This window comes from Acipenser ruthenus, chromosome 24 (assembly GCF_902713425.1).
Source record: "Acipenser ruthenus chromosome 24, fAciRut3.2 maternal haplotype, whole genome shotgun sequence".
NCBI classification, from domain to species: Eukaryota; Metazoa; Chordata; class Actinopteri; order Acipenseriformes; family Acipenseridae; genus Acipenser; species Acipenser ruthenus.
Genome location: NC_081212.1, coordinates 21,032,736 through 21,060,400, shown reverse-complemented (window position 1 = coordinate 21,060,400; position 27,665 = coordinate 21,032,736). Strand labels below are relative to the sequence as shown.

Genomic DNA, 27,665 nt, shown 5'->3' with positions numbered 1-27,665 from the left:
CTCTAAATGACTTTTTCATTACAGATATCTCAAAATGAATTAGGAAGTCATTTTGACTTTTTTATATCTCCAAATAAAGTGGAGATAATTAAAGGCTTCTCAAAATGATCATTGGGCTCTCAAGGACAATCTGGCTTGCCTGGTTAGCATAATTCACTACATATCTTTTAATTGGATTTGCAGATAACCCTACATCTATTTTAGATATCTTGAATAGGACCTTAACCAGATATCTGCAAACAATTAAAATAGGTTTACAATCCATTAAAAAATATCTATAAACGATTTAGAGCTATCATGACATGTAATTTGAGACATCTCTAAATGCTAATTTGGTTTGCCATAATTGGTAGCTTTGAAACGTTTACCATTTTCAAGGTCTGATGCAGTTACATCTGCCGTCCCACTGGGATCCGTGACCACTCGGACTCCTTAATTTCACTTGTGACCAGAGCTGGATTCAAACCGAGCCCTCCAGAGGTCGAGGGAATGAGAGGATAGTGACTGCTTCCCACTGCAGGGCCTGAACAGATGCATGACGACATCAATACCCCTAGCACTTCACCATACTGTTACTGTGTTATTGTTCACAACATTTAGTATTGTACTGAAATGATTCAATAGTTTCAGACCTTATAAACATAGCAGTTCCAAAAAAGCTTGAACACATATTTACGTCACGTATTGTGTAAAAATCTCATGTGATAACAGCAAGGCCCAAGTTGGAAGATAAAACTGACTTTTCAATAACCCAATGGCATGTGACTCTACAAAAGATGCTTAAATGGGAGTCTCATTTTACACCTAGAAACCCGAGGGTATCTGCCTTTTGTTTTCGATCAAAACATCACTGTACTATTTCGTTCCCTCAAATGAAATGTTTCTGGAAGGTTGTACTAGTCTACCATGAAAACATGGATTTAGATTTATTGAAAACAACAGACATCTCAATTGTAATCATCGGTCAAAAAAAAACTAAATATACCACAATAGGAGCAAGTAAAATTTATTCTGCACAAATATTGCAAAAGCTAGCTGAAAATAATATTTCTCTATGCAAAAGTATTGGAGTATTAAGCACAGCAGTGGATTTCATAATGAACATGCAACTCCCTCATTTACAGCCAAAGTTGGTCACTTAAATACAAGTTTTCTTTTCCCCCACTATGTACAAAAGTAGGTTTACTGTGCAGGATTTGCAGATCAGTATAAACATTTACATTCTGATCTGTTCATTCTAACATATTCACAGTACAGGAAAGCTTAAGGTCAGTTATGTGAAAGAAACAAAACAAAAAAGGCCACAATAATAAAACTGAGAAAGACAGAACATTTATAGGGTATCCATTTAGTTCCAGTAATGCTACCATATAATCAAAATATGAAAGTTATTTGTAGAATATTTTAAGAACACAATTTGTGTTGCATAAATGCTCCATCACCTGGGGTGTGGTAAAATTAAATATGCTTTTATTTTTTTTGTTTCTTCTTTCTTCTACTAACCCACTAATGCCGTTCATAAATGAAGTTTTGTACAGAACTTGTAATTTTCGATTAAGAGAAGTGCTGTTAGATTGTATGATACTGATACTTCTACAGCTCTCTATCTGTTATTCAAGCAACAGTCCTATTTATGATTTACTGAGAGGTGGTATTCTCCAAGGAAAGACATGCATTTTTAATATGCAGCCATTTCAGGCACTCGGTGGTCCAGTGAGGAGTAGAAGAAGATATAAGCAGCCGAGGACTTTACTGAAGATGCAGAAAGTTCTGACACGTCATGGTCATCAAACTTGTACCACCGCTGCTTCACAGCATTCTTACAGTAGGCAGTGTAGTGCCCTCCATCCAAGCCTCCATAATGGTTCTGTGATAAAACACATGAGAACAACTTCAGTAAAGCTTTAGAACTAAGAGTCACACATTTCAGCTGCAGCCTTTTTTCATCGGTACATAAAATTCATAAAAAGGCATTAGCCAATATTTTCGTCTATAAATGAGTGTTAATAATGTGAAATGGAATGTGCAATACATTGTGTAACTTTATTCAGATCTACTTACAGATACTCCATAGAGGTGATATTTTTTCAAGTTATTCTTTGGGCCAATGACGTATTGGGACATGCCCAAGTTTTCCAAGGGAAAGTCTACAGAAGTCTGGAGCTTCTGTTTCCACCGTCCTTCATATGAAAATCTGTAAGGGAAGAATAAGATCCATTGATGCATCGTCATTAAGTTAAAATGTAATCACCTGATTACATTATAACAAGATGCACACCCAAATTAGAGGTGTAATTTACATACGTTTGATTCTATTAATTCAATACAAGTTCTACAAAGCAGACCATTTATTCAATCACATGGCCCTCTGGTTTAAGTATATGTGGGCAAGATAACATGGTGCACCAGTGAGCATACGAGTACATGTTAGAAGACTTTTATTGAATTTGTCCCAGTAGGTATAGTATGTGCAGTAGGTATATGTAGTAGCATATTTGAAAGCTATGCCACAGAAGAAAATCTTAAAGCTTAAGCTTCTACTGTATGAAATTTAGCCATACCGTTTTAAATGCACTAACAGAATAGGTGGGAGTTTCCAGATTTCTATTTTCTTTGTTGAATCTCTGTGAGCTTTGCAGTGACTGCAAAAGAATCTGTTATTGTCTGTCAACTTCTCCTCTTTGGAGAATAACTTCAGGCAGTCCTAGAAATGAAAAGCAGTGAAAACAGTTTTGGAGCGAAAACAAATCTTGGGTGTGTATTCAATTGATCTAAACCACATATCCTAATACAGCCAACACTAAAAGTATTAAAAAGGGACTATTTATTGACAAATCACACCTCAAATAGTGCAAGTGAGCTTATTTACTGTATTTTTGTCACAACCGCTTTCTGGCGGTGGTAGGACACAGACAGCATCAATTTGAAAGCAAAGTTCCCTGCCGTGATGCTTTTCACTTCACTCCGACTATTAGATTGTTTTTCTTAACCATGTGTTTCGTTACCTGTAGCGTACACTTGTTTGAGGATGCTAGTGGCAATGATAAATACATGAAAGCTTCAAAGGTCCTTGATTTTCTGTGGCAAGTCAGACACTGTACTGTGGATTTGAACTGGCCTTGGAACAGAGCGACAATGATGGACTCGTTGAGCCTCTTGTGTTTTTCCCAAGCAAGGTCTGCTGCTTTGTTGTCGTCCTGGTGGTCAGTGGTTTCTTCTTTGTACCTCTTCCTATTGTCAGCCTGGCAACCGAAAGGACAGATTAGTAATATGCATGTCCCATGCTTGGCTATAAACACATTACAGGTGTTAGTACATGAAAAATGCTGTGGATCAGAATCTCACATCAAATGCTCATGCATACGTGTCTAAGAATTTGATAAGCGGTTAGACATAGCCTCCAAACACGTCAGCAATATGAAGGTGGACACCTAACCATGATCTACATCAACTGCACGCAGAACAGCATCTCATTACAAATACCCATGCAAAGTTCAGGCAGGCAGTTCTGAAAATACAGCCCAACCAATCAGAGGACAGAATTCAGAAACTAGGTCATGGTGATCAAGTACTGGCCAAGGAATGTCTGTATCAAATTTCAACACAATTAAAAGGAGTGGTTCTCAGGATATATCTAAAAAATATTTGTACTCACTATTTACCTGATACAGGGGGTATGTAGCCCCAGCAGAGTAGAATTAATAAAATGACATTTCAAATCAGGACAGACAACGGCGGTCTATATAAGGGATTGGGGAGTTATTACAGACAGGATATGAATCTAGCCAGCATTGAACCACTACGCTACACCCCAAAATCACAGGTAGGAGGTGAGGCAAGGTGTATCTGTATCATGTGATTTTAATACTGTAGATACAGAATGTTAGTAAAATACATCTTCCATGGATAGAAATTATAAAAAAGCAGATCACCACAATCTACATCAACTGTATGGCTAGATCTCTCATTCCCAACACAGCATACTGTACATTGAGTACCGAAAGAAAAAACATGGATCACACCACCCGTGCAATTTTTATTTAATCACTGCAAAAAACATGGCATGTAAAATGTATGTAAATGTTCATTTATGAATACAGTATTGTAAACACATCTCTGTAACACAGTCAAACACAACACGTTACTTACTCTCTAATTTGCCATCAAAAATGAAATCCCAAAAAGAAAAAGGGGAGAATGATACCCATTAAAGTTAAATTGTTTTCTTTTAAACTAAGTGACTTCACAGAATTTAATACCTATGTGATATCACTGATTAGTATATCTGTAGCCATGGCGTTGACATTTGAATGTATCTGTGAATGCCCATAGCAAGAATCATTATAGTGTATTAGCAGTTTTTAAGGTCTACAAGTGTAATAACCTCGAAGACATATGGACTTACTTTATTCAGATCTTCATGGAGCCCATCCATCAGGAAAAGCAACAGCTCCTGGGAATCCTGCTGTTCACAGCCAGCAAACTGGTCGTTGATCTTCCCAATGGTGATTTTGAAGTCTCGAGCACTTATGAATTTATACTGCCCTGACCACAGTGCCTTCATTATTACCCCAAATTCATCAGCTACCTCACCTTTATGTCCCAGAAAATTGGATCTGTAGACAGAAAATATGAATATTATCTTAACAAGCTACCAAAATTGGGGAGAGAAAATGGCAATGATCAAGGTGTTCAAATGAGAGAATGTGAACAGTGAACCAATTTTAAACACGTCACCTGTTAATATCGTCTTGATAATAGTTCCTGTGGAAGTATTCAGCCATGCGGGGCGTGTTGCACAGACACTGCAGGATGGAGTTCATGTAGCAGGTATTGCCGAGATTTCGAAGCCCAGTGAGAGCGGGCCCTAGGCCTCCGAACACAGGGTTCAGGTTACGGATCTTGGCTGCCGAGGGTCGCACAACAATTTCTGTTTTAGTGTAGTCAGTGAGGCTTGGGGGCCTGGGAAAAAAAAAAAAAAAGTGTCCCAAGTGAATCTTAATCCCTGCTACTGAGAGGAAATTGCTGCTAAAAAAAAAAATATATAAATAAATAAAAAAAAGCTTTTATCAGGCTTCCCTATTCGTCAATCTGACTTAAGAAAAAAAGAAAGCAAAATAAACTGTCAAGAATAGACTTGGATCACTCTGGTTCTTTGGTATCCTTTTAGTCTAGCAGGCTACATATTTATTTGACATGATACTCTGTACATATTTGCCACAGTTGGTTCTCACAAACTAAGCGTTTGTCCCCACTAATGTCTCACCACTCCACGTACTTGGTTTCCCGGTTGATGGTGGGTATCACAGGGATTTTCTTCTTCCCCTCCTCCTGAATGGCCTGGGTGATGTCTGGGGACGAATAGGAGCGTTTCAGCTTGGAGTGCTCCCTGTCCAGCTCTGCCTGGGGGGGCTGCTTTAGTTTGGCGGTGGGGGGAGTAGCAGGTGGAGTCGCAGATATACTCATCTCAGGCAGGTACAAGTGGACCATGTTTGTAGGTGAATGATAGTAACGGTAAGTACCAGTCACCGTGTCCAAAAACTATAAAGAAAAAAAAGTTTCAGAAGATTGTAGTAGTCTGGATCTGACAGGGGGGGGGGTTGAAGTCCATTTTCTTATTGGACTTATTTTAACATAATTACATTTTTTAATTGTGCTGAGAATCTCTTGGTTCTTTACGTTTCCCTAGATCACTGGAGTTAACTACTAAATCACATGAAGTCAATGGATACCAGGACACCTAATTAAAAAAATAACTCAAATTACCTTCATCCACCCATTTGGCAGTCCCGGGACACTTCGCCCCATCTCCTCATTTCTTGCTCGTGTTAATGGATCTCGCTGGGGCTGCAACACATTTCAATAAACTTTATTTACTTCACATTGGTTTAACAAAATAAACTTTTCCAATCGTTGATTTTATTAAGCAGTGAGATTGACAAAAAACAGAGCCAACTCATTTGTCCTCACCAACCCCTTGAAGAGGACATTTCAAACCGAAGGAAACATATTTCTAAAACCGTTCTGAAAAAAAGATTGAACATTGCTCTTTTCATTTTGATATACCTTCGGTTTTTCAATGTCTTCTTCGGTATTATCTTTTATAAATCTTGTCTTTCGGCTCCCATTCTCTACTTCATTACTATGTTTCAAAGGAACCTAAATTGGGACAAGAGAAAGCTATAAAATTACTTAATTTTTTTAATGAAATGATGGATATGCTTATGTATTTAATAAAAAAAAGGTCATAGATCTTTACCACTCATTGCAGGAATGGAGTTGGTTAGCGTTCAGAGAGCAACTAACAGCAAAGTGAAATCGGCAATAGACCGAGATTTTTACCCATTTCTTAGTGAACACACTTTGTGTGTGTTTTTTTTAAACATGCTATTACTTTTACCGACTTACTTCTGCAGAAGAAAATCCCAACAATCACATTTGTTCTATATTGTTAAATAGGGTTGCTAATATTTAACGATGTAATAAGAAGTCAACTACAGAAAATTATGCAACTATGAAAACGAGACAAGTGTATTGACTGGCAAAACGCTATTATAATGTCTAAGAGTTGGAATGTGTGAAATGAATACATTTTTAGAGAGACCCACTTTGTTCTCATCATTGGTTGTAATATCAGGAGATGATTCTCGAGAGCTCTTCTCCTGAGCATCTCCAGTGTGCTCCTTGTCCTGCTCTGCCTTTTCTGCATCAAGCCTTTCCGCCTCTTCTTTGAGTTTGTGCTCTCTTTCTTCCTTCTCTCTCTCCTCCTGCAGCTTCTCTCTCCACTTCCTCTCCTCCTCCTCCTCTTCCTTCATCCTCCGCTCCAGCTCTTGCCTCTCTTGATCTCTCTGCTGCTCCTCCTGGTTCTTCTTGTCGAACGATGGCTTTATTGAACGGTCTGGAATGACTGGTCCATTTGGAACTGGCTGTTGGTCCTTGGCTGTGGCTTCATGGTTTGGTCTGGAACTGTCTGGTATTTTAACCGATGGTTTTTTTGTGCGGTCAAACTGAAATAAAAAAATAAAAATAAAAAAATGTGTAATATATGTACAAAATAGTTTGGAGTTTCAGTGCAACAAGCACAAGTGCACAAACACTACCCACTGGCTATTAATGGATCCGTGTTCTGCAAAAATCTGTCTAGTTTAGGTTAAGATTTTCATTGAAGTATTTTAAACTAGAACTGCAAGCACTCCTTTTGAATAAGATGAGAACCAACCCCGGATCAAACAGCACACACACCTGAGGAATAACCTTTGCCGTCACTGCAGGCTGCCAGGCTGACACATTCACAGGTTTAGCAGCAGAAGCCGAAGGAGACCATGGAGTCTGCTTAGTGATTATTTTTGAGGTCTCATCCAGCTCTTCCACGTCTTCCTTCGGAAGCTCTGCTTCGACAGACCCTTTCATTCCATTCAGCTCCAGAGAGGGCTCTGGCTCGGGCTCTGGCTGCGGCTCGGGCTCTGGCTCTGGGGTAACAGGGGCAGGAGGCTCCTCCAAGGATGGATAGCTGAAGTTCACTGTTAAAACACAGAAGAATAGCCTTGCACTTCTACCATAGATTTGCAATGAAATGAACAGCTAAAAGAAAGTTTACTACTGTAGCACAATTACCCCATGAAACTAAAACAGCAACAATCATTAAAAATAAATAAATAAACAAATAATAATTTTAATGTAACTGTACAAACACAAATTCGCTTTTCTGAAAGTAAAACATAATGTATTGATGAATATTAAAAATATTCAAGCACACCATAAAATAAACAATATAAAAACACACCATCTGGATCATCTAACTCAATGTCCAGTACAGTAGATGCAATTTAACTATGAGTATACCTGTACACACTCTACGCAACTTATTACATGATATGCAATGATATATTAAAAAAATACCTGATTATCTAAGATGTACCAAGGTGTTTATTATTATTATCACACTTACAAGACACAGGGATTGTTTCAGTCCTTTCTTGCCTGGGCAGCATGACTTTAGCATTGGTTGTATACATGGGATAACACAAAAGCCAGCTTTCATAACCTCCTTCCAAGACGAAGGGCTCACTCCGTAAGATAGTCTGACTGTCCCACTGGAAGAAGACATACAGTGTATAAACCATGGACCATTATAGTCATACAGGTGGGCTCATCTGATTTTCAACTGAAATTATGCAAGATTAATATAAAAGGTATAATTCATTTATAATAAATCCCCAGCCAATATGACCAAGTGTGAAATGTTTATTTAAATGTATGTGTACTACAAATTAATTTGATAGGCATTTACTAATAAAATATGTTATTGCATTACTGCCAGTTATTCACCCCTTTATTTAAATGTCCTCTTTTACCTAAAGAAGAGACCTTTGAGGTCTTGCAAAAAAACATGTGCTTATTTATAAATCTAGTAAATAGCATCAAGTCTTCAAATTAAATCACATTTGTTATAAGCTGCTGCTGTGCAGTTTATCAACACGACAATGGACATGTTGCCATTAGCTAGAGTATGAAAGCAAAGCAAAGCAAAGCGGGCACTCCAAACCTTAAACAGGGCGTCTTTTAGACTCTGCAGAGTTGTCCCTAGCTTCAGATCCTTCACAGAGCTGAACCAGTCCAACATAACAATGTAATCCACAACCCCACGCCGCTTCCACTGCCCTTTGGATTCCTCTGGCAACTTGGCCTCAATCAGGTTTACAGTTATTCTGATGAAATAGAACACCAGTTGAGCTTCTGACATGACCCGCTTCATAAGTGTACAGGATTTCAAAGCATGCCATTTAGCAAAACGCATGGATGTACAGTGCAGAAGACAAAGAATATCATGTGCAAGTAAACAAGACAATACAATCTCGTCAGAGTTTTAAAAGTGTTACACATTTATAAAATGATTTGTTTCTACAGCTGTGATCAACATGCGTTTCATTACTATAGCATGATTTGACATATATGGTCTGTTTGGGTTATTGTGATTCAGAATACTGTAGTAAAATCCACTAGGGACCTTTTTTAATTTAACTAAGATTATCAACAACAACCAAAAGCTTTCCTAAGGATATCTGAAACCTCAACCTAATTCTCTGTATCTGATAAAAATCTGTTTTTGGTATCGTTATTATTAGGATCGGCTTCTTCATATTCTCTTACCCAGGACTGACAGCCTCTTCAGGAACGCTGATGCAGCTCTGGGTAGACACTTGCATTCGTGACTCTTGGTAATCATTTTGACTCCGTGCATCCATGACAATGACACTGATTCTTGGATCCTGCAGCATTTTGAAGAGTTTTTCAGCTGTGATTCCTCCTGGGGGCAAAAGTCTGTTTGAAGTAATTTCTACTGAGTACCATAATGCTTCTATCAATACTACAGTTAATCTGTTTGTAATAAATTATTACATTCAATCTAAAACGTATCTTGCATTTTGATAGGCTATGAATGTTAATTTCTTTTTTTTCACATATTACATAAGAAATGTCTGTAAATAGCATGTCTGTAGGGTCAATATTCGTAACGGAGGACAATCCCCTTGCCTAGTCTTGTTATGAACTGTTATAAAGAACCGATTGAAGGGGAGACTTACAGTAAAAATAAGGCCACATGGACAAATATAATACCTTACATCACGTGTTTAATTTCCAGTAAAGCAACATATATGTGGACAAATAAAACTGGAATTGTATCCAGACGACTTCTTACCTTTAGCTGTATCACTTTTTACCTTCTTTGCATCTATTGGATCCCCTTTTATCTAAATCCCAAACATAGAATGCATGTTTATATTAATTATTAATACAAGACATTTCAGTCCATCTGTTGCAAATTATTTGGAGCTGATACAACCTGGTCCTCATCTCAATTATAATCAGTTTCTTGGCCTGCACAGTAATAAATTACAAGCTGGAAACACAGTGGCCCTTGATACATTAGCCAACCCCTGTTCCAAGCCAAAATATTCAACAAGCAGCTCTGTAAATAATTAGCATCAAGTAACCCGGCTCTTGAGAAAAGAAAATATTACAGCTCACTAGCCTTTGCTTTCAGTTTTAGCAATCATATTCTAAGCTTTGTACAGGAAGGATGTTAAAGCCACATGTCTCCTATTTCTTCCCAATGTTCCTCATGGTAATAGGGATTTGCTTATGTGCAAATATTTTCCTTTAGCTGGCAATCCGGTATTCATAAAAAAAGACTTAACTGTAAAAAGCAAAACATGAACGGGTCCAATGATGTCTGCATTTGAAAACAGACTGAACTCACAAACAAAAGCCAGGCATCCCCCTGGCACAGCACCTTCAAGGAGCACACACACTCTCACTGTACCTTCTTATTTTCTTTCCTGAAATCTGGCAAGTCCTTGAAGGCACTCTTCCCCGAGTCCTTTTCCTCATTTCTGAATTTTTCCTGCTTTTTCTTTTCTTCTTGCCTTTCTCTTTCTTCAAGCCTTTTGCGCACTTCGGCTTCCTCATACCTAAATAGCAAGAAACCATTAGCAGTACCTGTATAACTATGTATTTATTTGTTAATTACTTATTAGCATTGCATAAACTAGCTGCTCTCATGTACCGAAAATCAGGAAGATCTGGAATAAATCAAGTGGGGCGATGAGGGAAAGACCACGTGACAGCTTGGACAGACAGCTGACAGGAGGAAATTCTAATTTCAAATGTGTTTATTTAACCAGAATAGAACCCTTGAGATATACATCTTATTTACAAGGGGGTCGTGGTACAAGAAGGCAGCAAGAAATAACATTATAAAACCAATGGCAAAAGTAGATGAATCATTCAAACACTTCATAAAAACAGTAATAGACCACATTGGGGCCGTTTAGGGTTAGCCACTCTAGCTAGCAGTTTTCACATTGAACAAGACGCTGGAGACACCCACTTGAGGCTTCTAATACAGTAAGAAGGATAATCCCCCTCCAGTCAGTGAGAGTGGAGGCGGAAGATTACTCAAATTTAGATAACATGGCTAACAACTTGGGAAAGGAAATGGACATGAGAACGAATACCACTTTACAACAGACAGCCCAATTGTGCAGCTCAAGATCTGTAGTGAGAGCTCTTGGAGAAAGCAGAGTCCAATATTAGCATGGAGCAAACAACAGCTACTGTACTATTGTCACCAACTATGTCATTTCCGAGTATTTATTCTTCCTAGATGATTTCAATCAGAACACCAGCATTGTAGTAGGAAGGAGAATGAACTGGATAGAGTGTGATGTTTATAAGAAAAATGATCTATCTCCTTAGAAAACTTCCCAGAGTAAAAGTTGACAAAATAAGTAATTCCTTAGTTGGATTTACCTATGATGTGCGATTAAAAATATCAAAACACTCAGGGATATGTTGAAAAAAAAAGTATAGCGATTACTATTTACTTGGTTAAACTGAATATATGAGCCATGTACCATGGTGGGTGTTTTAATAAAATAAATCACACAATACAACAACTACTTAAAATGTCATTGTGCATTATAGTGATCAATGAAAACAAGTTAAAAATAAAAAAAACAGCTAAAATTGCAATACACACAAAACTGACCTGAGCTTAAGACTATCTGACAGCTTCTCTGCTTCTTCGATAGCCTTTTTAAAGCTTGTTGGTCCAAGGATAGAGAGGTAATATTCCTAGAGATATGGAAACTTATAGTTTAACACTATAGGCAGCTAACACATCAGAGGACAATTAACACACTATTTACACATCATACTTTTATAATACTAACATTTAAGGGAAACAACCAACCACCATAAGCCAACAGTTGGGATATGAGCAACATGGTGATGAACCTGCTAATAATCTCACAAGCAAGAACATCTGAAAAGCATGCTTGGCTGCACCATTCCTCCCTTTCAGTAAAGACTTCCTTGTACCATGTTGGCAACAGGATGTAAATGAAAAATAACCCAAACTTTCTGATTGCATTCTAGCTGGGTAACTACAGTTACTGCATGGAAACAATGGAGAATGGCAATTCATCATGCCTTCAAGCTAAAGCTATGTACAATTGCAAAAATACCAAAACATTACTTTATAATTCATGTTACTCATATTCCTACTGTACCAACCCTCCCCTAAGGACAAAAAAGGGGTAGTGCACTACCTGCTGTTGCTTGAAGTCTGGTCGTTTTTTAATAAGCTCATAGACAGACAGATACTTCATATACAGGACATATGCCTTTTCTTCATCTCTGTCTAAACGACACTCCTCTGCCGTCTTAAAGATTTTACATGCGCTCTGAACATAGCTTTAAAAAAAAAAAGTGTGTTAGGCAAAAATTGAACATGCCTCAGTATATTCTGAACTCTTCTTTAAAATAAAGAAGTTCAGAACATGATGAGAAATTAAAATCTCAATTATTTTGCAAGACATGTACTCAAGACACTGGAAAAACTTTACAATATCTGCAATTGCTACCCACCTTCTTGTGTTGATTTTGTCTGCTCTAATTTCAGCCTTCTTGTTTAGCTCACCCAAAGAGGATGAAAGGTACAGCTCCTTCACACCTGACGACACTCCTGGCATGTTTGCAAATATTAACTGCCAGCACAAAATGACTTCACATACTCCTGTACTAGCTCATGGCTGAGTTAACTGCAAAAAAGTAAATAAAAAGCATCAAACATCTTTAAATGTTTTTTCTCCTAAAGTTCCACAGTACTTATCTGTTGAAATGCAAAATGTACCCAACAATACACAGGCCAAATTAATATTCCATTATATACACTATGTGCTACCTTATACTGTAGTTATGTGTGTCAGTGTTATGGTGTACATGAAGGTTACTCCGCCTAAACCAAGCCTACCCACAACACAAAAAAAAAAAAAAAAACATTTATTTGCACCTCACTTTGGAACAACAACAAAAAAACATATTGCAAGGTCAGTGCCAGGCTGCCTTATCTCACGAAAATATTACAGAATAGTACTTCCTTTAGACTCTGTAGATACCAATAACGAACATTGAAGCACCATTTGTGTCAGCTAACGTTGCATTTTAACATGAATAATTCAAGGTTTTCCATGAACTCTCAAGTGCCCAAGTATTCGAAGTATAAATGGCAGTCCCGCTCTGGATGTAACAATAAGCATTAAAAACAGACACCCCATAACCTATTATTACGGTTCCACTAAGTATAATGCATTCCCGGCATTAGATAGACAAACTTTGTCAAGCAGCAACAGAAAGGGACGCGCATAGAGTCGTATTACAATACAGTAACGTGTGGTCTAAAACAAATACATAGCTAATGCCTGGCTGCTTTAATGGACACAGTTATTTAAACGGAATTCACAGAACGCATGGTTAGTTTCTGATTCGTTTAGGGAAGTCTGACTACCCACAATGACACCTAACGCAATGTAAAACATTAACGTAAAACATTATTCGCAGGTATATGAGTATCACGTCAATAATCGTCCAATGTATTCTGATCCACGGCGTGTACAAAACACAAGTAAACAAACGTGTAAAATATATTAAAGGCTTCAGCGCTATGCGAAGGCACACAGGGAAGATTACTTGTAGTTGTAGGGCCTTAAATGTATCCAAATAATCAACAACATTAAAGACGCAGACCAACATTTTCAGCCTGTTTGAATCACACGACACGAAAACATCATCATTGTTTTAAAACTTACTTTTAAAAAATCACGCACGCAGCATTTCTCAACACTTAGAAGTTGTCAGTCTGTGTTTTTGTAGCGCAGCTGATTTCCGGAACAAAACCCTTTCCGTTTCTGTCACTCACACACAGCTCTTAGACGTCATAGTCAGGAGGTGGAGATTCAAACTGAGGCAACTTTATTCATATCAACTACGCTATCGCTGACGTAATTCATTTTAAAAGGAACTTTCCAAATCCACAAAATATACGGTATAGTTACTGGACTTGTGTTAATGTTTACAGACATTAAATCATACAGAATATCAACGACGCAAAAATAATACTAGTGCTGCGCCACCTAGCCCCCATTTTCTTTTGGATCGAACACAAAAGACAAATCAACGGGAAAGGTTACCAATAAAAGGCAATCGTTAACATTAGAGTGAATATTTCAAACACTAAAGGCACATATACAAGTGGTCCCGACAGAGGGAAGTCTCCATATGTTTCGGTATCTTAGAAAAAGGCAAGAAAACCGAGTGATTGAACAAGGGAGGATAGTGGGGCTGAGAATGAGGGTTGGGGCACAGTATACACGGCCTGATATAATCCAAGTCATTAATTATGCTCTATGCATTGCCTGTGCCTGATGTTAAAAGCCTCTGCATCTCATTGTTTGTTTTTTTTTGTAGCACAACATATCAATATTTTTGCTGCATGAAGCAGACATTTTACATTTTCTAAACGTCCCTTTTGTGATGCTGACACGAGTAAGATTATAGTAAACCGATTTTTCACGTGGAAAGTCTGACTGTGCTTTACATATGAACTGGCCTGTTCTCAACACGCAGCCCATTCAATGACGTCACCAGTGCCTGGCACGATTGATTTTTAATCCACAACAGGGTCTTCTGAGCTATATATTAGTAATGTGAGAGAGCGCTCAAAATACATACGGACAAAACTGCCCTTTCCATATTCAGGTAGACTCAAGACAAAACTAGGATATCAAAGCCGCAAATTCCATAAAACCTCCTCACTCATTCAATAAAGGGATGTGTAGATACTGCTAATTGTATAACCCGTCAATTGTCGGCAGTACATTTTCCAAACGTAGGCTACCATCTGTACTGCCTATTTTTAATTTGCAGGTTTACATGGTGCGACATCTGGATTCGTTTTACTTGTGAACTTATTATCATTCACACTGAATTTAAAGTATCAAAATGCACTTATTTTTAGTGTATCACCGAGGCGCCCAAATATCAGCAATCTTTTCAATTACTTTTTTTCAATTGCTCCCGGGTTTTTACTAAACATTTCAGACGGACCGTATGAATAATGTGATTATGAAAAGTGACTAACACATTCTGGAAAACTCCAAACAGTGACAGTTTCCACCCATCTCAACCTCCCTCGACCCCTACTTTGTTGGCTTTTGTTTGCTACGCAGCATCTCTCCTCTCTGAGCGAGACGAACGGCGCATGCACAGTCTGGGAGTTGTATTACTCCGCAAGCACATACATTGATTTAAATGTTATATATATATATATATGTAACAAAAAAACTACACATTTTAGGTTGTTTCTACTATTAGGAATGTATAACTTATTCATAGTATACTTTAAAAAAAGTGACACCTGGTCCACAATCTTACAAATGCAAACATTATCCAACTGAACGCAAAAGCCTGGTCGCACTGCTCGCTCTGTGCACATCCGCGCAAAATACGGGGACTTTTCTTTTGAGTAAAAAATTGGGCGCCGAAGAGACGGCATTATATGAAAATCCCCCCGGTTCCCCCACAGCTGTCTGCGACTCAAAGTATTGCGTTTCGATCGATCCCGACTGCAAGGTAAGGCTTGGGTGAACGTGTTATCAATGTGTCAGGTAATAACGAATCTTTTCCAGGTCAGTGTCGGGGTATTTTGTGTGGCCCTACCGGATGTGGAAGTTGATCTCTTTGCTGGTGAAAAATAATTCAACTTCCCCCGGAACCCCGATCATCCGACCGATTTCCTGTTTATTGCATTAACTCGCCGTGTTTCCGGGGTTACTGGAGTATAAGTTTTAGTGTTTTGGGGGCGCATATGACCTGTGATATTGTTTGCGTTTGGGGTATCGTTGTTTTCTGGGGGATAGGAGGGGTTGTAGTCTTATCAAAGAAAATGGAGGCCTGCACTGTGAGGTGGCCAGAGGAACAATGGCCTGATTCAAATTTATTATCGGGGCTCCCACTAGCATACACTGGGAAAGAAGTACGGGCTGACCCTAAAAGTGTTATTATCACTATGTTCATGAAAAAGAAAAGGCAAAACAAAAATTAATAATTGTAAAATAGAAGCGCGTCATTTATGAATATGGGGGTGCTGTTTCTCAACCCAACCCTGCACGCCGTAATTTCTTTGTCGGTTGCATCTCTACCGAATGCAAGTTTGAATCTGAGATTGGAAATTCAGTCAATTGCCACCAATAAACACACGAAGCTCAAGTATAACAACCAGTTTTGTTTATAAAGGGTCGAAAGTAAGTGTCTGTGTTGAAGGCCGTAGTCCTTCGCTTTGTTTACACATCACAAATTGCATTTTTTTTGTATCCACAAACTGAGTGCGGCGAAGTGGAATTTGTGATTGATAATTATAGGCCTTTGATTTGAACCCCCAAATACCCAAAATTTTCTTCAAAAGAGTAACACACTCATCTCTGAACAGGCTTCATAAATATAAAGGTTTTCCCTCAGCATTGCCAAGCATAATCTTTTATACAGCCCGTCTTAATACGGCAGTTTTTAGTTGTAATGTATACAAATTAAGTACCTACATGACAGTTTCAGTTTTTCATTAATTATGTCCAGACACTTTGTTATTTCCAATAATATCCCTCCACAAAGCAAAAGGAGTAATGCAATTATGCCACAAGTTCACAACCAATACAGGGAATTATACTAGTGTTCTCCCAGACAACTCTTTAATAATCAAGCACCATGTAGGTCTGATACATTTTAGTATTTATTTAAGGTGATTATTACAGCTGTAGTGGCCCACAATAAAACAATAATAATTCTACCACTAAAGTTCTGTTTAGTTGGCTGCTAAATTCTTCCAAGGTTTAGCTTTTGATTCACATTTGTTTAGGTAGAAAAAGCAGTCGCTTCAACTGAAATGTTAGGGCATATACTTCCCCCTTCTTAAAACCTTATTGTATTTATTTGTTTTAATACAAACAGGCATTATTTATTCTGCTACTACTTGCAGAACAATAATATGTTATAAATGGCGTATGAGATCTCTACAGAGTTTATTATAGCCCAGGAGGCAAAACAACAATAAAGAGAGGACTGCCTCAATTTCTACAAAAAATTCCCAAATGCTGATTTTGCAGAATACACCCATTTTCATAGTTTTATAGTTTATAAGGTCTATATTGTTACATACATTACCGTAGGATCACTACATTAATAGATTAAGTGTCTTATGACGAATAATAACTAACAATGCACAGACATAAAAGTATTTTGGATTAAATTATTGGCAGTTCATGTATTTTCCGGAGTCCTAATCCCCTGCATGAGATTCTTGTTCTGTTCCTCATGGACACCTACTGGTGAAATACATTTATTGCTTAAATGTTCTGATTGCAATCTTCATTATAAAGATATTATTTTATTGACCCTGGCATGAAACAAATATTTAGTTCTAACACAAAGTGGCCTTATGTTGGATTATTTTAACATAAAACAGACTGGTACATTTATACTGGGTGGTGTCAGTATAAAAACAATTGGCCATTTTGAAATTGTGCTGTGGAGAAGAAAAAAAACTCTGAGAAAATGCTGTTTTTAGTGTTCCTAATGATAAAATGCTGTTTTTAGAGTTCCTAAATGTTTTGTGGTTCATAGATGTGGCAATTTTTAGATAATTGAAACAAAGCCACAGGAATAATAAAATCCAGATAAAGATTTCATTTACAAGATTAGTCCACATGTGGGTGCTGTTTTATCGAAAGCTGCAGAATCTGTATGTATTTTGATCAAGCTAGGTTTCATCTTTTAAAAATCTAATATTTGTCCTATTTGGTTGTATTTTAAAATTGATCTATTGCATAGATGTATGGAAGACTTTTACATACATGCATTTTGTATTTATGAAATGCATACCCAAAAGAAAAAGAGAAAGCATGCTTGATTTAATTTAATCCAGGTAGAACAGACAATTAACAGTAGCAGGAGCATGCTGGTCTAGAAAGTACTTTTACTGATAACAGTTGAGTCCAGGGTCATTCTCTACTGTAAGTCTGTGTAATGTAATGCATAAACCCTGTCTAAACATATCAATCTAGCAAAATAAGATTGTCTTTAAATAGAGAGGTGAGATGCAATACATTAGAAAGATTAGAGAAATGTGTTTAAATTGGTCTCATAAATTGTAAATGAGATTTTTCAATTAATCCAACATACATTATCGTAATTTAAAAGTAATTTTCTTAATAAACATCTGTTTGTACATTATTCTGGATGGACATTTGGTCACCGTTTCCTAGCCCTATAGTAAAGAATGACCCTAAAGTGAAAGCTATATGGAATAATGTAGAAAACCGACACCAAGAAAACTTGATTATGAAACGCTGCTGCTTTATATGCTGTTAATCCTCAGGATGGTTTGTCCTGAAAGGCGCTATATAATGTAACTGCTGCTGTTGTAGATGTCCTTGGTGGATTTAGGCAAGAAGCTTCTAGAAGCAGCACGAGCCGGACAGGATGATGAGGTCCGTATCCTAATGGCTAATGGAGCCCCTTTCACAACAGACTGGGTAAGTGCTTCTTATGTCTTATAAACTGTACAAGAGCTGTTAGTGGGTAATGTAAAACTAGCTTAATCTCCTTTTAAAAATAAAGTACATTTTAGTGGTGTTCATTAAAGGCTGCTGTTTTCTATGGATTTAAAAAATAGTGCATGATTTAGCTTGACAGCAAATAATATTTGGTAAAATGTAACTGTAAAACTGTGTTGAAAAGCACACTGCCCCTCATATTAAATTATTATGTGGCTTTAAAAATCTATTCATTTTCCTTTGTTTTACTTGGCAGCTTGGAACGTCTCCCTTACATCTATCAGCACAGTATGGACATTACTCAACCACAGAAGTGCTGTTAAGAGCAGGCGTGAGCCGGGATGCCAGGACTAAAGTGGACAGAACCCCCTTACACATGGCGGCTGCAGAAGGCCATGCCCGGATAGTGGAGGTGCTGCTAAAGGTAAAATGCCAGATGCCACTCTGTATGCACAGTTTTTTTTTTAACTGAACTTGACAATCTAGGAATTGCAATAGTTATGGTAGGCGTCGTATTGCTGTTAGTGTACAGATCAGTTCTGTTAAACCAAATTGCTGGCATGATTCAGAATGGCTCTAAACTGACCTGGTGGAAATGGTTGTAAACAATGACATTTCTAACATTCAAATGCATGCACTTTTATTATGTGCCACCATGTAGGCCTACTGCACAAGTTTCAACAGTATTTATTCTTTTTTTTCTTCTTATAAGCAAAAACAAAAATGTATGTATTATTCCCAGAGCTTTTGTACTGTATCTTTTCCCTGTATATAACATATACAGTAACAGCTGCATAATACCCTGGGTGGAAGCTTTCAGCATTGTGGAATCACCCCTTTTTTTTTGAACATATTCTAAAATATTATTTGAATAGTCAGTACAGTGTATGAACTGAAATTCCACAATTGGAAATAGCATTAAATAAAAGCAGTAATTAAAAGCTCTTCCGCAAACTTGACTTGGCAGGCTGCAAAAAGAGCTTTGATGTTGTAATTTTGTGCAGCACTTGTCCTTTAGAGCGCTGTAATGGCAAGGTGATCGCACTGAAATAGTGGATTCCTACCAATAAACAATGCCCCATAACAGACTTTCATCATCCATGGCTCTGTTCCATTTGTAGGCTTGCAGAATTCAAAGAAAACAATACTTATATTGATGTTCCCTGTGTCACACATTTATTTCTAGCACGGAGCTGACGTCAATGCAAAAGACATGCTGAAGATGACTGCGCTTCATTGGGCAACAGAACATGGTTACCAGGAAGTAGTGGACCTTTTAATAAAATACGGGGCTGATGTTCATGTCCAGAGCAAATTTTGCAAAAATGCACTGGACATAGCAATTGACAATGCAAACGAAGAACTTGCAGAAATACTTCAGGTAAAATGATCAACAAAGAATACTGCATCTATGTAATTACATTAATTGTAGTATATTATATATATATATATATATATATATATATATATATATATATATAAATAATTTAATTAGCATAATTAAAAGTGTATAAGAATATGCCTATAACAAACTTCTGTGCTGGATTCTTGTTGATTCCCCATGGTTATATTGGCAGTGGTGCTGTCTGTGTTTTGATTTTGTCTTTAGTAGTGAAAAGCTGATTTATTTCATTTATATTTGTTTTTCTTACTTTGCAGGTGTCCATGCAAAACCAAATAAATACAAATCCAGAAAGTCCAGATACAGTAACAATACACACAGCAACACCCCAGTTTATAATTGGTCCAGGTGGGGTCGTGAACCTGACAGGCTTGGTTTCCGCAGCTAACTCCTCAAAAGGTATTATACAGTATTTCTTAAAGGAGGTGCCGCATTAAAACCTAATTAAAAAGATGCCTATGCTCCTGTTATGTGTATTCGGCTCAGTAGATTGGAAAGAGTGCTAATACAACTATATTTTTGACAATGTGGTAAGTGAGCATTTTTCAATATACTGTAGTTATTAACCCCCGTCGGAAATGCATGACCCCAGTGCCATTAAACGTGTTGAGGACATTCTTTAGCATAGCTTATTAATAGTATAAGGATCGGGAAGTATATGAAAGGGTCTGTATGTTACCCTGACATTTTTAAATATATCTAGAAAAGTGCTTATCCAGTTGTGATGAAACTTGGTAAAGACATTCTTTAGCACAAGTTATTGAGAGTAGTGCAAGTCCGTCCGTCTGTCTGTGTGAACAACAGTACGTGTCACACTTTATTTTTATGTTTACATACTGTGGATGTAGGTCATGGTGATCTACACGCTGTAGTCGTTTTTTTTTTTCTTCAGCTATAAATGGTGTCGGCTATTAAACAGCATAATGCAGTTTTACGTTGTAGTCACTTCTATTCGTTTTTGGAGAGAAACTTACAAAGGAATTTTAAAGTTCTCCAATACTGAGTAATATTTAGTAAGTTCAGTAAAAAAAAAATAGTTTGTTTATAGAATGTGGCTAATTTGTATCAAATCTCTTCTTAGATGAAGCAGGTGTGTCCACAGTTCAATTTGGCAACTCATCAACTTCAGTATTAGCTACATTAGCAGCTTTAGCAGAAGCATCTGCACCCTTATCCAATTCATCAGAAACTCCAGGTACGATCCATTCTAGTTGTTTAACATTCGATAAAGACGGGTCCTGATGTTTATGTGAACGACGGGCTGAGAGGCAAGATATTGATATATGTTAGCGAGCAAGATATCGAGCTGTGTTAGCGAGGTAGTTTAGTTACTAGTTCAACAGCATGCGCTCTCTGTTACTCTTTCATTGAAGGACAGATCTAATGTATCAGTATGGCTTGTATAGGACTCTATTACACTGGAATCAGATGAAGGCTTGCTAGCATGCTGCTGTGTTTAGTAATAAGCTACACGAGGACTTTGAAATAATGCATTCAAGTGAATACTGACCAGTGTTGCTGGAACACGGGCGATGTGTTCTTATATAACTTTGTTTTACGGCTGTCCTAGGGATATAAGCAGCCACAGCTCCATTCTTTATTTTATTTTTTTGTTTGTTTTAAATTGCTTATATTGAATTGAATAACTATTGACCTTTTTATTATTGCTTTGAAGAAACTTACAACTGCAATCAATTTTGAGTGGAGTGGCCATTTAAATATAATTTTGTTTTATAAGATGAAAGCTAGCTCATGTCTGATCTTCAAGTCAGCAGGGTTTATGAAACCACTTCCAGTAGGGATTCTTGTCTGTTCAAAGCAAAATCTATGTAATATTCCAAGGCAATTATAGCAAATGGATGTTTTTTTGTTGTTGTTATCAACTCTGTAGCCTTTGAGCCCCTGCATTTTCTTTTCTTTTAATAGATTCTTGTGTATGTGTAATTGTCTTTCAAGTCATTTTAAAACATGACTCGCCGAGATATAAAACCGTACTTGCTGGTATTTAAAATCTTATGTTGAAGCATGGCCCTGACAAATGAAGGGAGTGTCTTCAAAAACTTCTTATAAACCAAGAAAGTCACTTGCAGTTGGGGTTAAAACTGACATGAAGAAAACCACATGGTAATGGCCACATAAAATGTAATAAGATTTGTCATGACTGTTCCCTTTTTACTGTACAGCACAATCCTGCATGTCATGACAACCATGACTGCTTTGAAGTTAACAGTGTAATACAAAATGAAATGACCATTCGCACAGAGCATTTATCAATGTAACCTGAATGATTTATTTGTTTTTCATCATTCAGTAGTTGCAACAGAAGAAGTCGTAACTGCAGACTCCGTGGAGGGTGCCATTCAACAAGTTGTCAGCTCTGGAGGACAGCAAGTTATCACTATCGTCACAGATGGCATTCAGCTAGGCAATTTACAGACAGGTGGGATGGGCCAGCCCATTATTGTGACAATGCCAGACGGTCAGCAAGGTAAATCTATTGTTATGATACATGTAAGGTGAAAGTGGTGACTATTGTCGATTTCAAGTTTTTGATAACGCATGTGATTTTAAACATGAGAGTTGTTCTGCTGTGAAGTTATGCAGTAGTACTAAAAAGAAGAGTTGACACAAAAGTAGACTTGACATCTGATTTTATAACTACTTTTGTACTAATGCATATCTTCTGATTGAGTGTGTAAAGTTTTATGGATGGACTGTACTATTGTAACCTGTTCTATGATGGTAATTGTTTATTGCTTCTTGACAGCTGCTCATTCAAAATGTTGTAAATCCCTGTATTCATTTCAGGGATAATTGGCATAATAGAACAAATTATTTGGTTAGCAAAAACAGGTTGATTATAGTTCAAAATATTTGCATACTTAATCCCCAGAAGTACGTATCTATGCCACCATTATAAGAAGAAAACTAGCCTGGTACGAACTAACGTATAGCATGTTTCTCAGTCTTAACAGTCCCTGCCACAGACATCGCAGAAGAGACTGTAATCAGTGAGGAGCCATCAGTTAAAAGGCCGCGCATAGAAATCATTGAAAATCATTCAGAAACCACAGAAGTCGAGGTAAGAACAGTTGAGTAGGGAAAAAAGTAATTATACACTGTAACAATTTACAAAACCGGTGTACTACTTATTAAAGTCACTCTTTCCTCTTTGTATATCTTAAATATATATATATATATATATATATATATATATATATATATATATATATATATATATATATATATATAATTTCTGTGATAGACAGCAGATAAGAATGGTAAGTAATGAGTAATATGTACACTAGAGTTTAATGTAACACTTTAAGGCTGACACGTTCTTTCAGGTTGCTGTTCTATATGATAAGTATTCTAACCATATATTTTGTGTCTTGTGTCCTGTAACTTGCTTACTTTCATTATCACCCCTCTTTTGCTCCTTTCTGCAGCAAGCATTTGACTCTGCTTGACCCTACATAATACTGTTATGGACAGTTTATTTATTTACACATATAAAAAATACAGGATATCTGTTGTGACTGATGTACATTACATTACAACAGCTGAGTTTCAGATTCAGGAATTATTCTGGACCTATGATTCTATGGGACAGGCAATCCAGGGAAGGTTGGTTGTTTCAATAATTCAGGAACATTGTGTTTCAATAAATGAGTGATCCAGGCTCTGTGTTTTTCTAAATTCAAGAACAAATACCTCAAGGTTAGTAGCAACTGGACGCCCTGACTTGGAAACATGTGTGTTTTGGTATGTTGGAGAGTAGCAGAAAGATGTATTTAGAAGTGATTTGTTTCAATTGCACCTACAGTACTTACAAAGGAGTTGCCCCACTCCTCGTCACACTAAAAGGAATCAAATTAGGGTGGATCTAGATTAAATGCATGCATTTACTAATCTGCTGTGTGAACTTGCTTACCCCAGATTTTGCTATGTTTTTGCTTACATGTGTGTGCATACTTCAAAGTGCCAACAGCAGTGTGGAACTCCAGCTTGAAACCCTACATGCACACACTGATAGTTATTCAAGTGTAAATTAGAAAAGCAAAACATTACACAAAGAGCTAATAAATTGATCCGTAGAGACATAGGTCTGTGGGTTGTAACTTTAATTAATCGTCTTGTCATTTTAGGTTCAGTGTGCACACCCAAGGTAATCTAGTGGAGACAGTGCTTGAATTACATAACTAGAAGAATGGAGATTAAAAAAGGACAAGATATACTACAGGATGCATGTCAGAAGAGTGCCAGGCAAATGTGAAACAGGCTATTACTATAGAGAACTTGTATGCAATTTAAAAAAAGTAAAAAGGTAAAAAATATATATATATATATATATCATTTTACCTTTTTCCTTTTTTTAAATTTAAGAAATGACCTTAACGTAATTATATTGGATTATATTTAAGTAATGACAATACAAACACTTTTCATAACATTTATGTAATGTTTGCAATAAAATACACTTCCTGGATATGTTTGATTTATTTATTGATTTATTTATTTTCATTTGGCATCTGGTTTGATAAATATATTTTTTTGATGCAGGTAAATGTAAATTATTGGAAAACAAATTAAATGTCATCTTCTAACCTGATGTAAATGCTCTAAGTTAAGCAAACTGGTTTGCAATTGACACAGCAAATACATAAAAAAAATACTTAAATATGATTTATAAGCATTGTCCAACAAAACAAAGGGATCAGCTAGCTGTCTGTCACATTATTGACACTTCAGAAAACTGCTCTTTAGAAAAATATTGTATTGTATTGGTTGGAACATTAATATTTATGTATTTATTTATGCATTGTTCTTTGATTTCATGATATAGAGAATTGTTTCTTGGAATCCATGGTACAGATTTTATTTTGTTTAAGGACACATTGGTTATTTATTTATTTATTTATTTTTTAAACCTAGCAGTAAACCTAGGCCAGTCCATGCACTCTCATAAAAAGGGATTCCTGCCCTATTTGAATGTTAGCTGACAGAAAAGTACAAGAGATTTCTATTTTAAGTTTCTGACATTTTTCGCACTATAGTGTGACATCATTTCTAAACTAGAAAAAAATGTTGTGTGTGTATTACAACCTTAATAACCCCTTTTAAAGTATGCAATGCTGTATAACAATCACCTGGTCAAGGGAAATTACTAATATATCCCCAAACAAAATACCTGCTAAGAAAAACAAGTATATTCACAGCAAAACATCTCCTTATTTAGGCAATATAAGCATTAAACGTTACAAAAAAGATACTAAAACCATATAATGGTAATTGCTATTTCTTTCAGTGTTAGATCAAAGGGAACTATACACATTAATATACACATATTTAATCAACATCTGTTTATGAATCTATTAATGTAAGAAGGATCTATAACTGCTTTAATTCCAATGTTTGATTTTTAAAGTGTGAAATTGTAAAGAAAAATTAGGTGTCTATTTAATTGCTGATCAAAATACTACCACTGAGATAATTACAATTTGTGCACTAAGGCAATACAAATCAAACGACTAACAATGCATGCAAGTCTCTCTTGTTCATTTATATCTGTAAGCACCAGGTAAAACCCTATTTAGATCTACTGTTGTTAAGATAAACGAATAGACCTCGTTTTCAAAACCTGAGTTATTTAAAGTATTTTTTTCCCGAAGTTTTAATAAACTGTATTTTCTATGTCTTGAGTTAGAGCCCTCATGAACAGACCTGTTTTTGGGGGTAAAATGAGACATTTCATGTGAGGTTTTTGCTTTCATCATCACCTACAGGAGAAAGAGACTTTGCAGAAGCAGTTGGAAGAGGCTAATCGTGAGGCTCAGAAATACCGCCAGCAGCTGCAAAAGAAAGAACAGGAGGCCGAGGCCTACAGGCAGAAGCTGGAGGCCATCACTCGCCACCAAAGTAATAAAAAAGCTTTATGAGTGGAGACAAGTTCAACACAGGACTGAACTGAGAAGGTCACACCTAATGTCACGTATAGATGAAGAGGTTCGAGGTTGTATGTAAAGGAGGACGTTTGGATGTTAAATCCATGATACACTTTAATCACAAAGTACAATAATCTGTAAAGCAAGTGATTATTGCCACTAAAAGGACAAGACCAGGACAAGTTGTATTCGTGGCAACCATTAGGAATAACCCATGGACGATTTCTCAATTGTACAAATTACTTCCTGCTTCCTCCCACAAATTAAACTGTGGTCCATTATAAGTTTAGCGTTTTCTTAAATATATATATATAATGTAAAAAAAAGTGTTACACTACTTTGAAACCCAGATTAAACTATGTTGCTGGTTTACATTTTGTCAGAATAGCTAAACCCTCCCTTTACAAATCTTTCAGACTAAGCTTGAACAGTCACATTTTACTTTTGGGGAGTCATTGATGTGATCCAGGGTACTCTGGATTTTATAATGAACTCTCAAAATCCCAATGGCTTTCACTTCTGGAAATTCTCAATTCCCAAATGCATTTGGAGGTCTACAGTACTTTATCACAAACTGGAAGCTATTGCGGCTTGTGTCAATCTGAACTCCAGCACGACATAGGCACCATTGCTTTTACTCCTTTGAGGTATCCCCCAAACTTTGAGGCTTGTTGAAATTGTAATTAAACCCTATATGGTTTGAGAATTGAGGAATAAAGGCTTTACAAATGCAGGCAAGCATGAACAACGGCCTTTAAAAAAAAAATCTATTTACAAACAGTATCACCTTAAGAAGTAGTTTAACCACAGTAAACATTTTTAACCCTTTCCTTTCACAAACACTAAATTCAAAACTAAAAATACCAAGACAGTAAACTGACTACAAATTCCATGCTGTTTTATCCCCCAGTCCCATTTCCGTTTGTATATTGGTAGTGTTATATATATATATATATAAATCATTTTTCATGGAGAAGGGTTGGTTTGGAGCTGTATATTTAAAACCTTTAGCATGTTACATCTCCCTGGAAAAGGTAGAACATTTTTCTTCTGTTTAGGATACCTTCAAGAAACATCAGTTTGAACAGGAGTTCTTTTTTATTTATAATAAACGCTATATTTTCCCCATAAACAATTAAAGCACACCACAGACCACTATTTGTGATTTGTAAAAAATAAAAATTTCCATCAAAATAAGCAGCTTTATCATGATGGCTTCACTGCATTTTAAAATGTAAAACTTGGTTGGAAAAATACTTATTTTAATGGTTTGCCAAAAAATAAACTTAGTTATAAAATTAGACAAATATTTTGTCTTTGTCGATGTCTTCATTGACAGATACATCTTGCTGTTGGTTTAATTTTCTAACTATGTTACCTTTTACTACCAGTAGTTTTGTTAAGAATTAATGCAATGCTTACAACTGTATAGCTACAGGGGATTTCTCAAATCTTCATTTTTCATTTGAACAGCTATATTTCTATCACAAAGGCATTATGATTTCTTAATGCAATCCGCTGTCTTTCTATGTTTGTCTATGTCTGTTTGTCTGTGTGTGAATTCAGATGTTTGGTGAATCTGGTGTCAGTGATTCAAGCTATACGCCACCTTTTAAATGATCCATCTGATATTGTTAAATATTGACCATTCACAATGCAGACACGGCAGTTAGACGTCATTCTTTCGTGTCTGTTAGTTGTTCCGGCAGCTTTTATTTTTTTTTATTATATATACTGTTTTGTTTTTTTTCTTGAACATATGACTCACAAAATACCAGTTATTTACAGGTGCTTGTTCTGGATCGTGATACAGTGTAAATATATTTGCTTTGTCTTTTCTATTTTACAATTAAACAATTTTCCCTGGAA

The 27,665-nt window shown here is 36.6% G+C and overlaps 2 protein-coding genes across 11 annotated transcripts; one reads left to right on the top strand and one right to left on the bottom strand.

The window, feature by feature from the left end:
• Window positions 1-990: 990 nt before the first annotated feature.
• On the bottom strand, window positions 991-15,577 carry LOC117429826 (ubiquitin carboxyl-terminal hydrolase 8-like). Of its 5 annotated transcripts, none has more exons than XM_058998652.1 (20): window positions 15,562-15,577; window positions 12,433-12,605; window positions 12,114-12,258; window positions 11,552-11,637; window positions 10,325-10,472; window positions 9,701-9,752; window positions 9,151-9,307; window positions 8,546-8,708; window positions 7,949-8,093; window positions 7,243-7,520; window positions 6,609-7,007; window positions 6,067-6,159; window positions 5,767-5,847; window positions 5,279-5,541; window positions 4,738-4,962; window positions 4,406-4,616; window positions 3,006-3,242; window positions 2,562-2,704; window positions 2,062-2,194; window positions 991-1,867 (listed from the first exon to the last, which is right to left on the bottom strand). In XM_058998652.1, the coding sequence occupies exons 2-20, from the start codon at window positions 12,534-12,536 to the stop codon at window positions 1,679-1,681; spliced, it is 3,252 nt and encodes a 1,083-aa protein (XP_058854635.1). In that variant the 5' UTR covers window positions 12,537-12,605; window positions 15,562-15,577; the 3' UTR covers window positions 991-1,678. The 5 variants fall into 5 exon arrangements, with proteins under 5 accessions (XP_058854635.1, XP_058854634.1, XP_058854633.1 ...); XM_058998651.1 differs by lacking the exon at window positions 15,562-15,577 and adding an exon at window positions 14,984-15,002; XM_058998650.1 differs by lacking the exon at window positions 15,562-15,577 and adding an exon at window positions 13,653-13,783.
• On the top strand, window positions 15,279-27,665 carry LOC117427686 (GA-binding protein subunit beta-1). Of its 6 annotated transcripts, none has more exons than XM_058998659.1 (9): window positions 15,279-15,474; window positions 18,321-18,428; window positions 18,706-18,873; window positions 19,636-19,830; window positions 20,109-20,250; window positions 20,933-21,046; window positions 22,163-22,339; window positions 22,806-22,933; window positions 24,000-24,355. In XM_058998659.1, exons 2-9 carry the CDS (start codon window positions 18,321-18,323, stop codon window positions 24,021-24,023), a joined length of 1,056 nt encoding a protein of 351 aa, XP_058854642.1. In that variant the 5' UTR covers window positions 15,279-15,474; the 3' UTR covers window positions 24,024-24,355. The 6 variants fall into 6 exon arrangements, with proteins under 6 accessions (XP_058854642.1, XP_058854638.1, XP_058854643.1 ...); XM_058998655.1 differs by lacking the exon at window positions 24,000-24,355 and adding an exon at window positions 25,638-27,665 and having other exon boundaries at window positions 15,280-15,474; XM_058998660.1 differs by having other exon boundaries at window positions 15,282-15,474; window positions 22,818-22,933; window positions 24,000-24,348.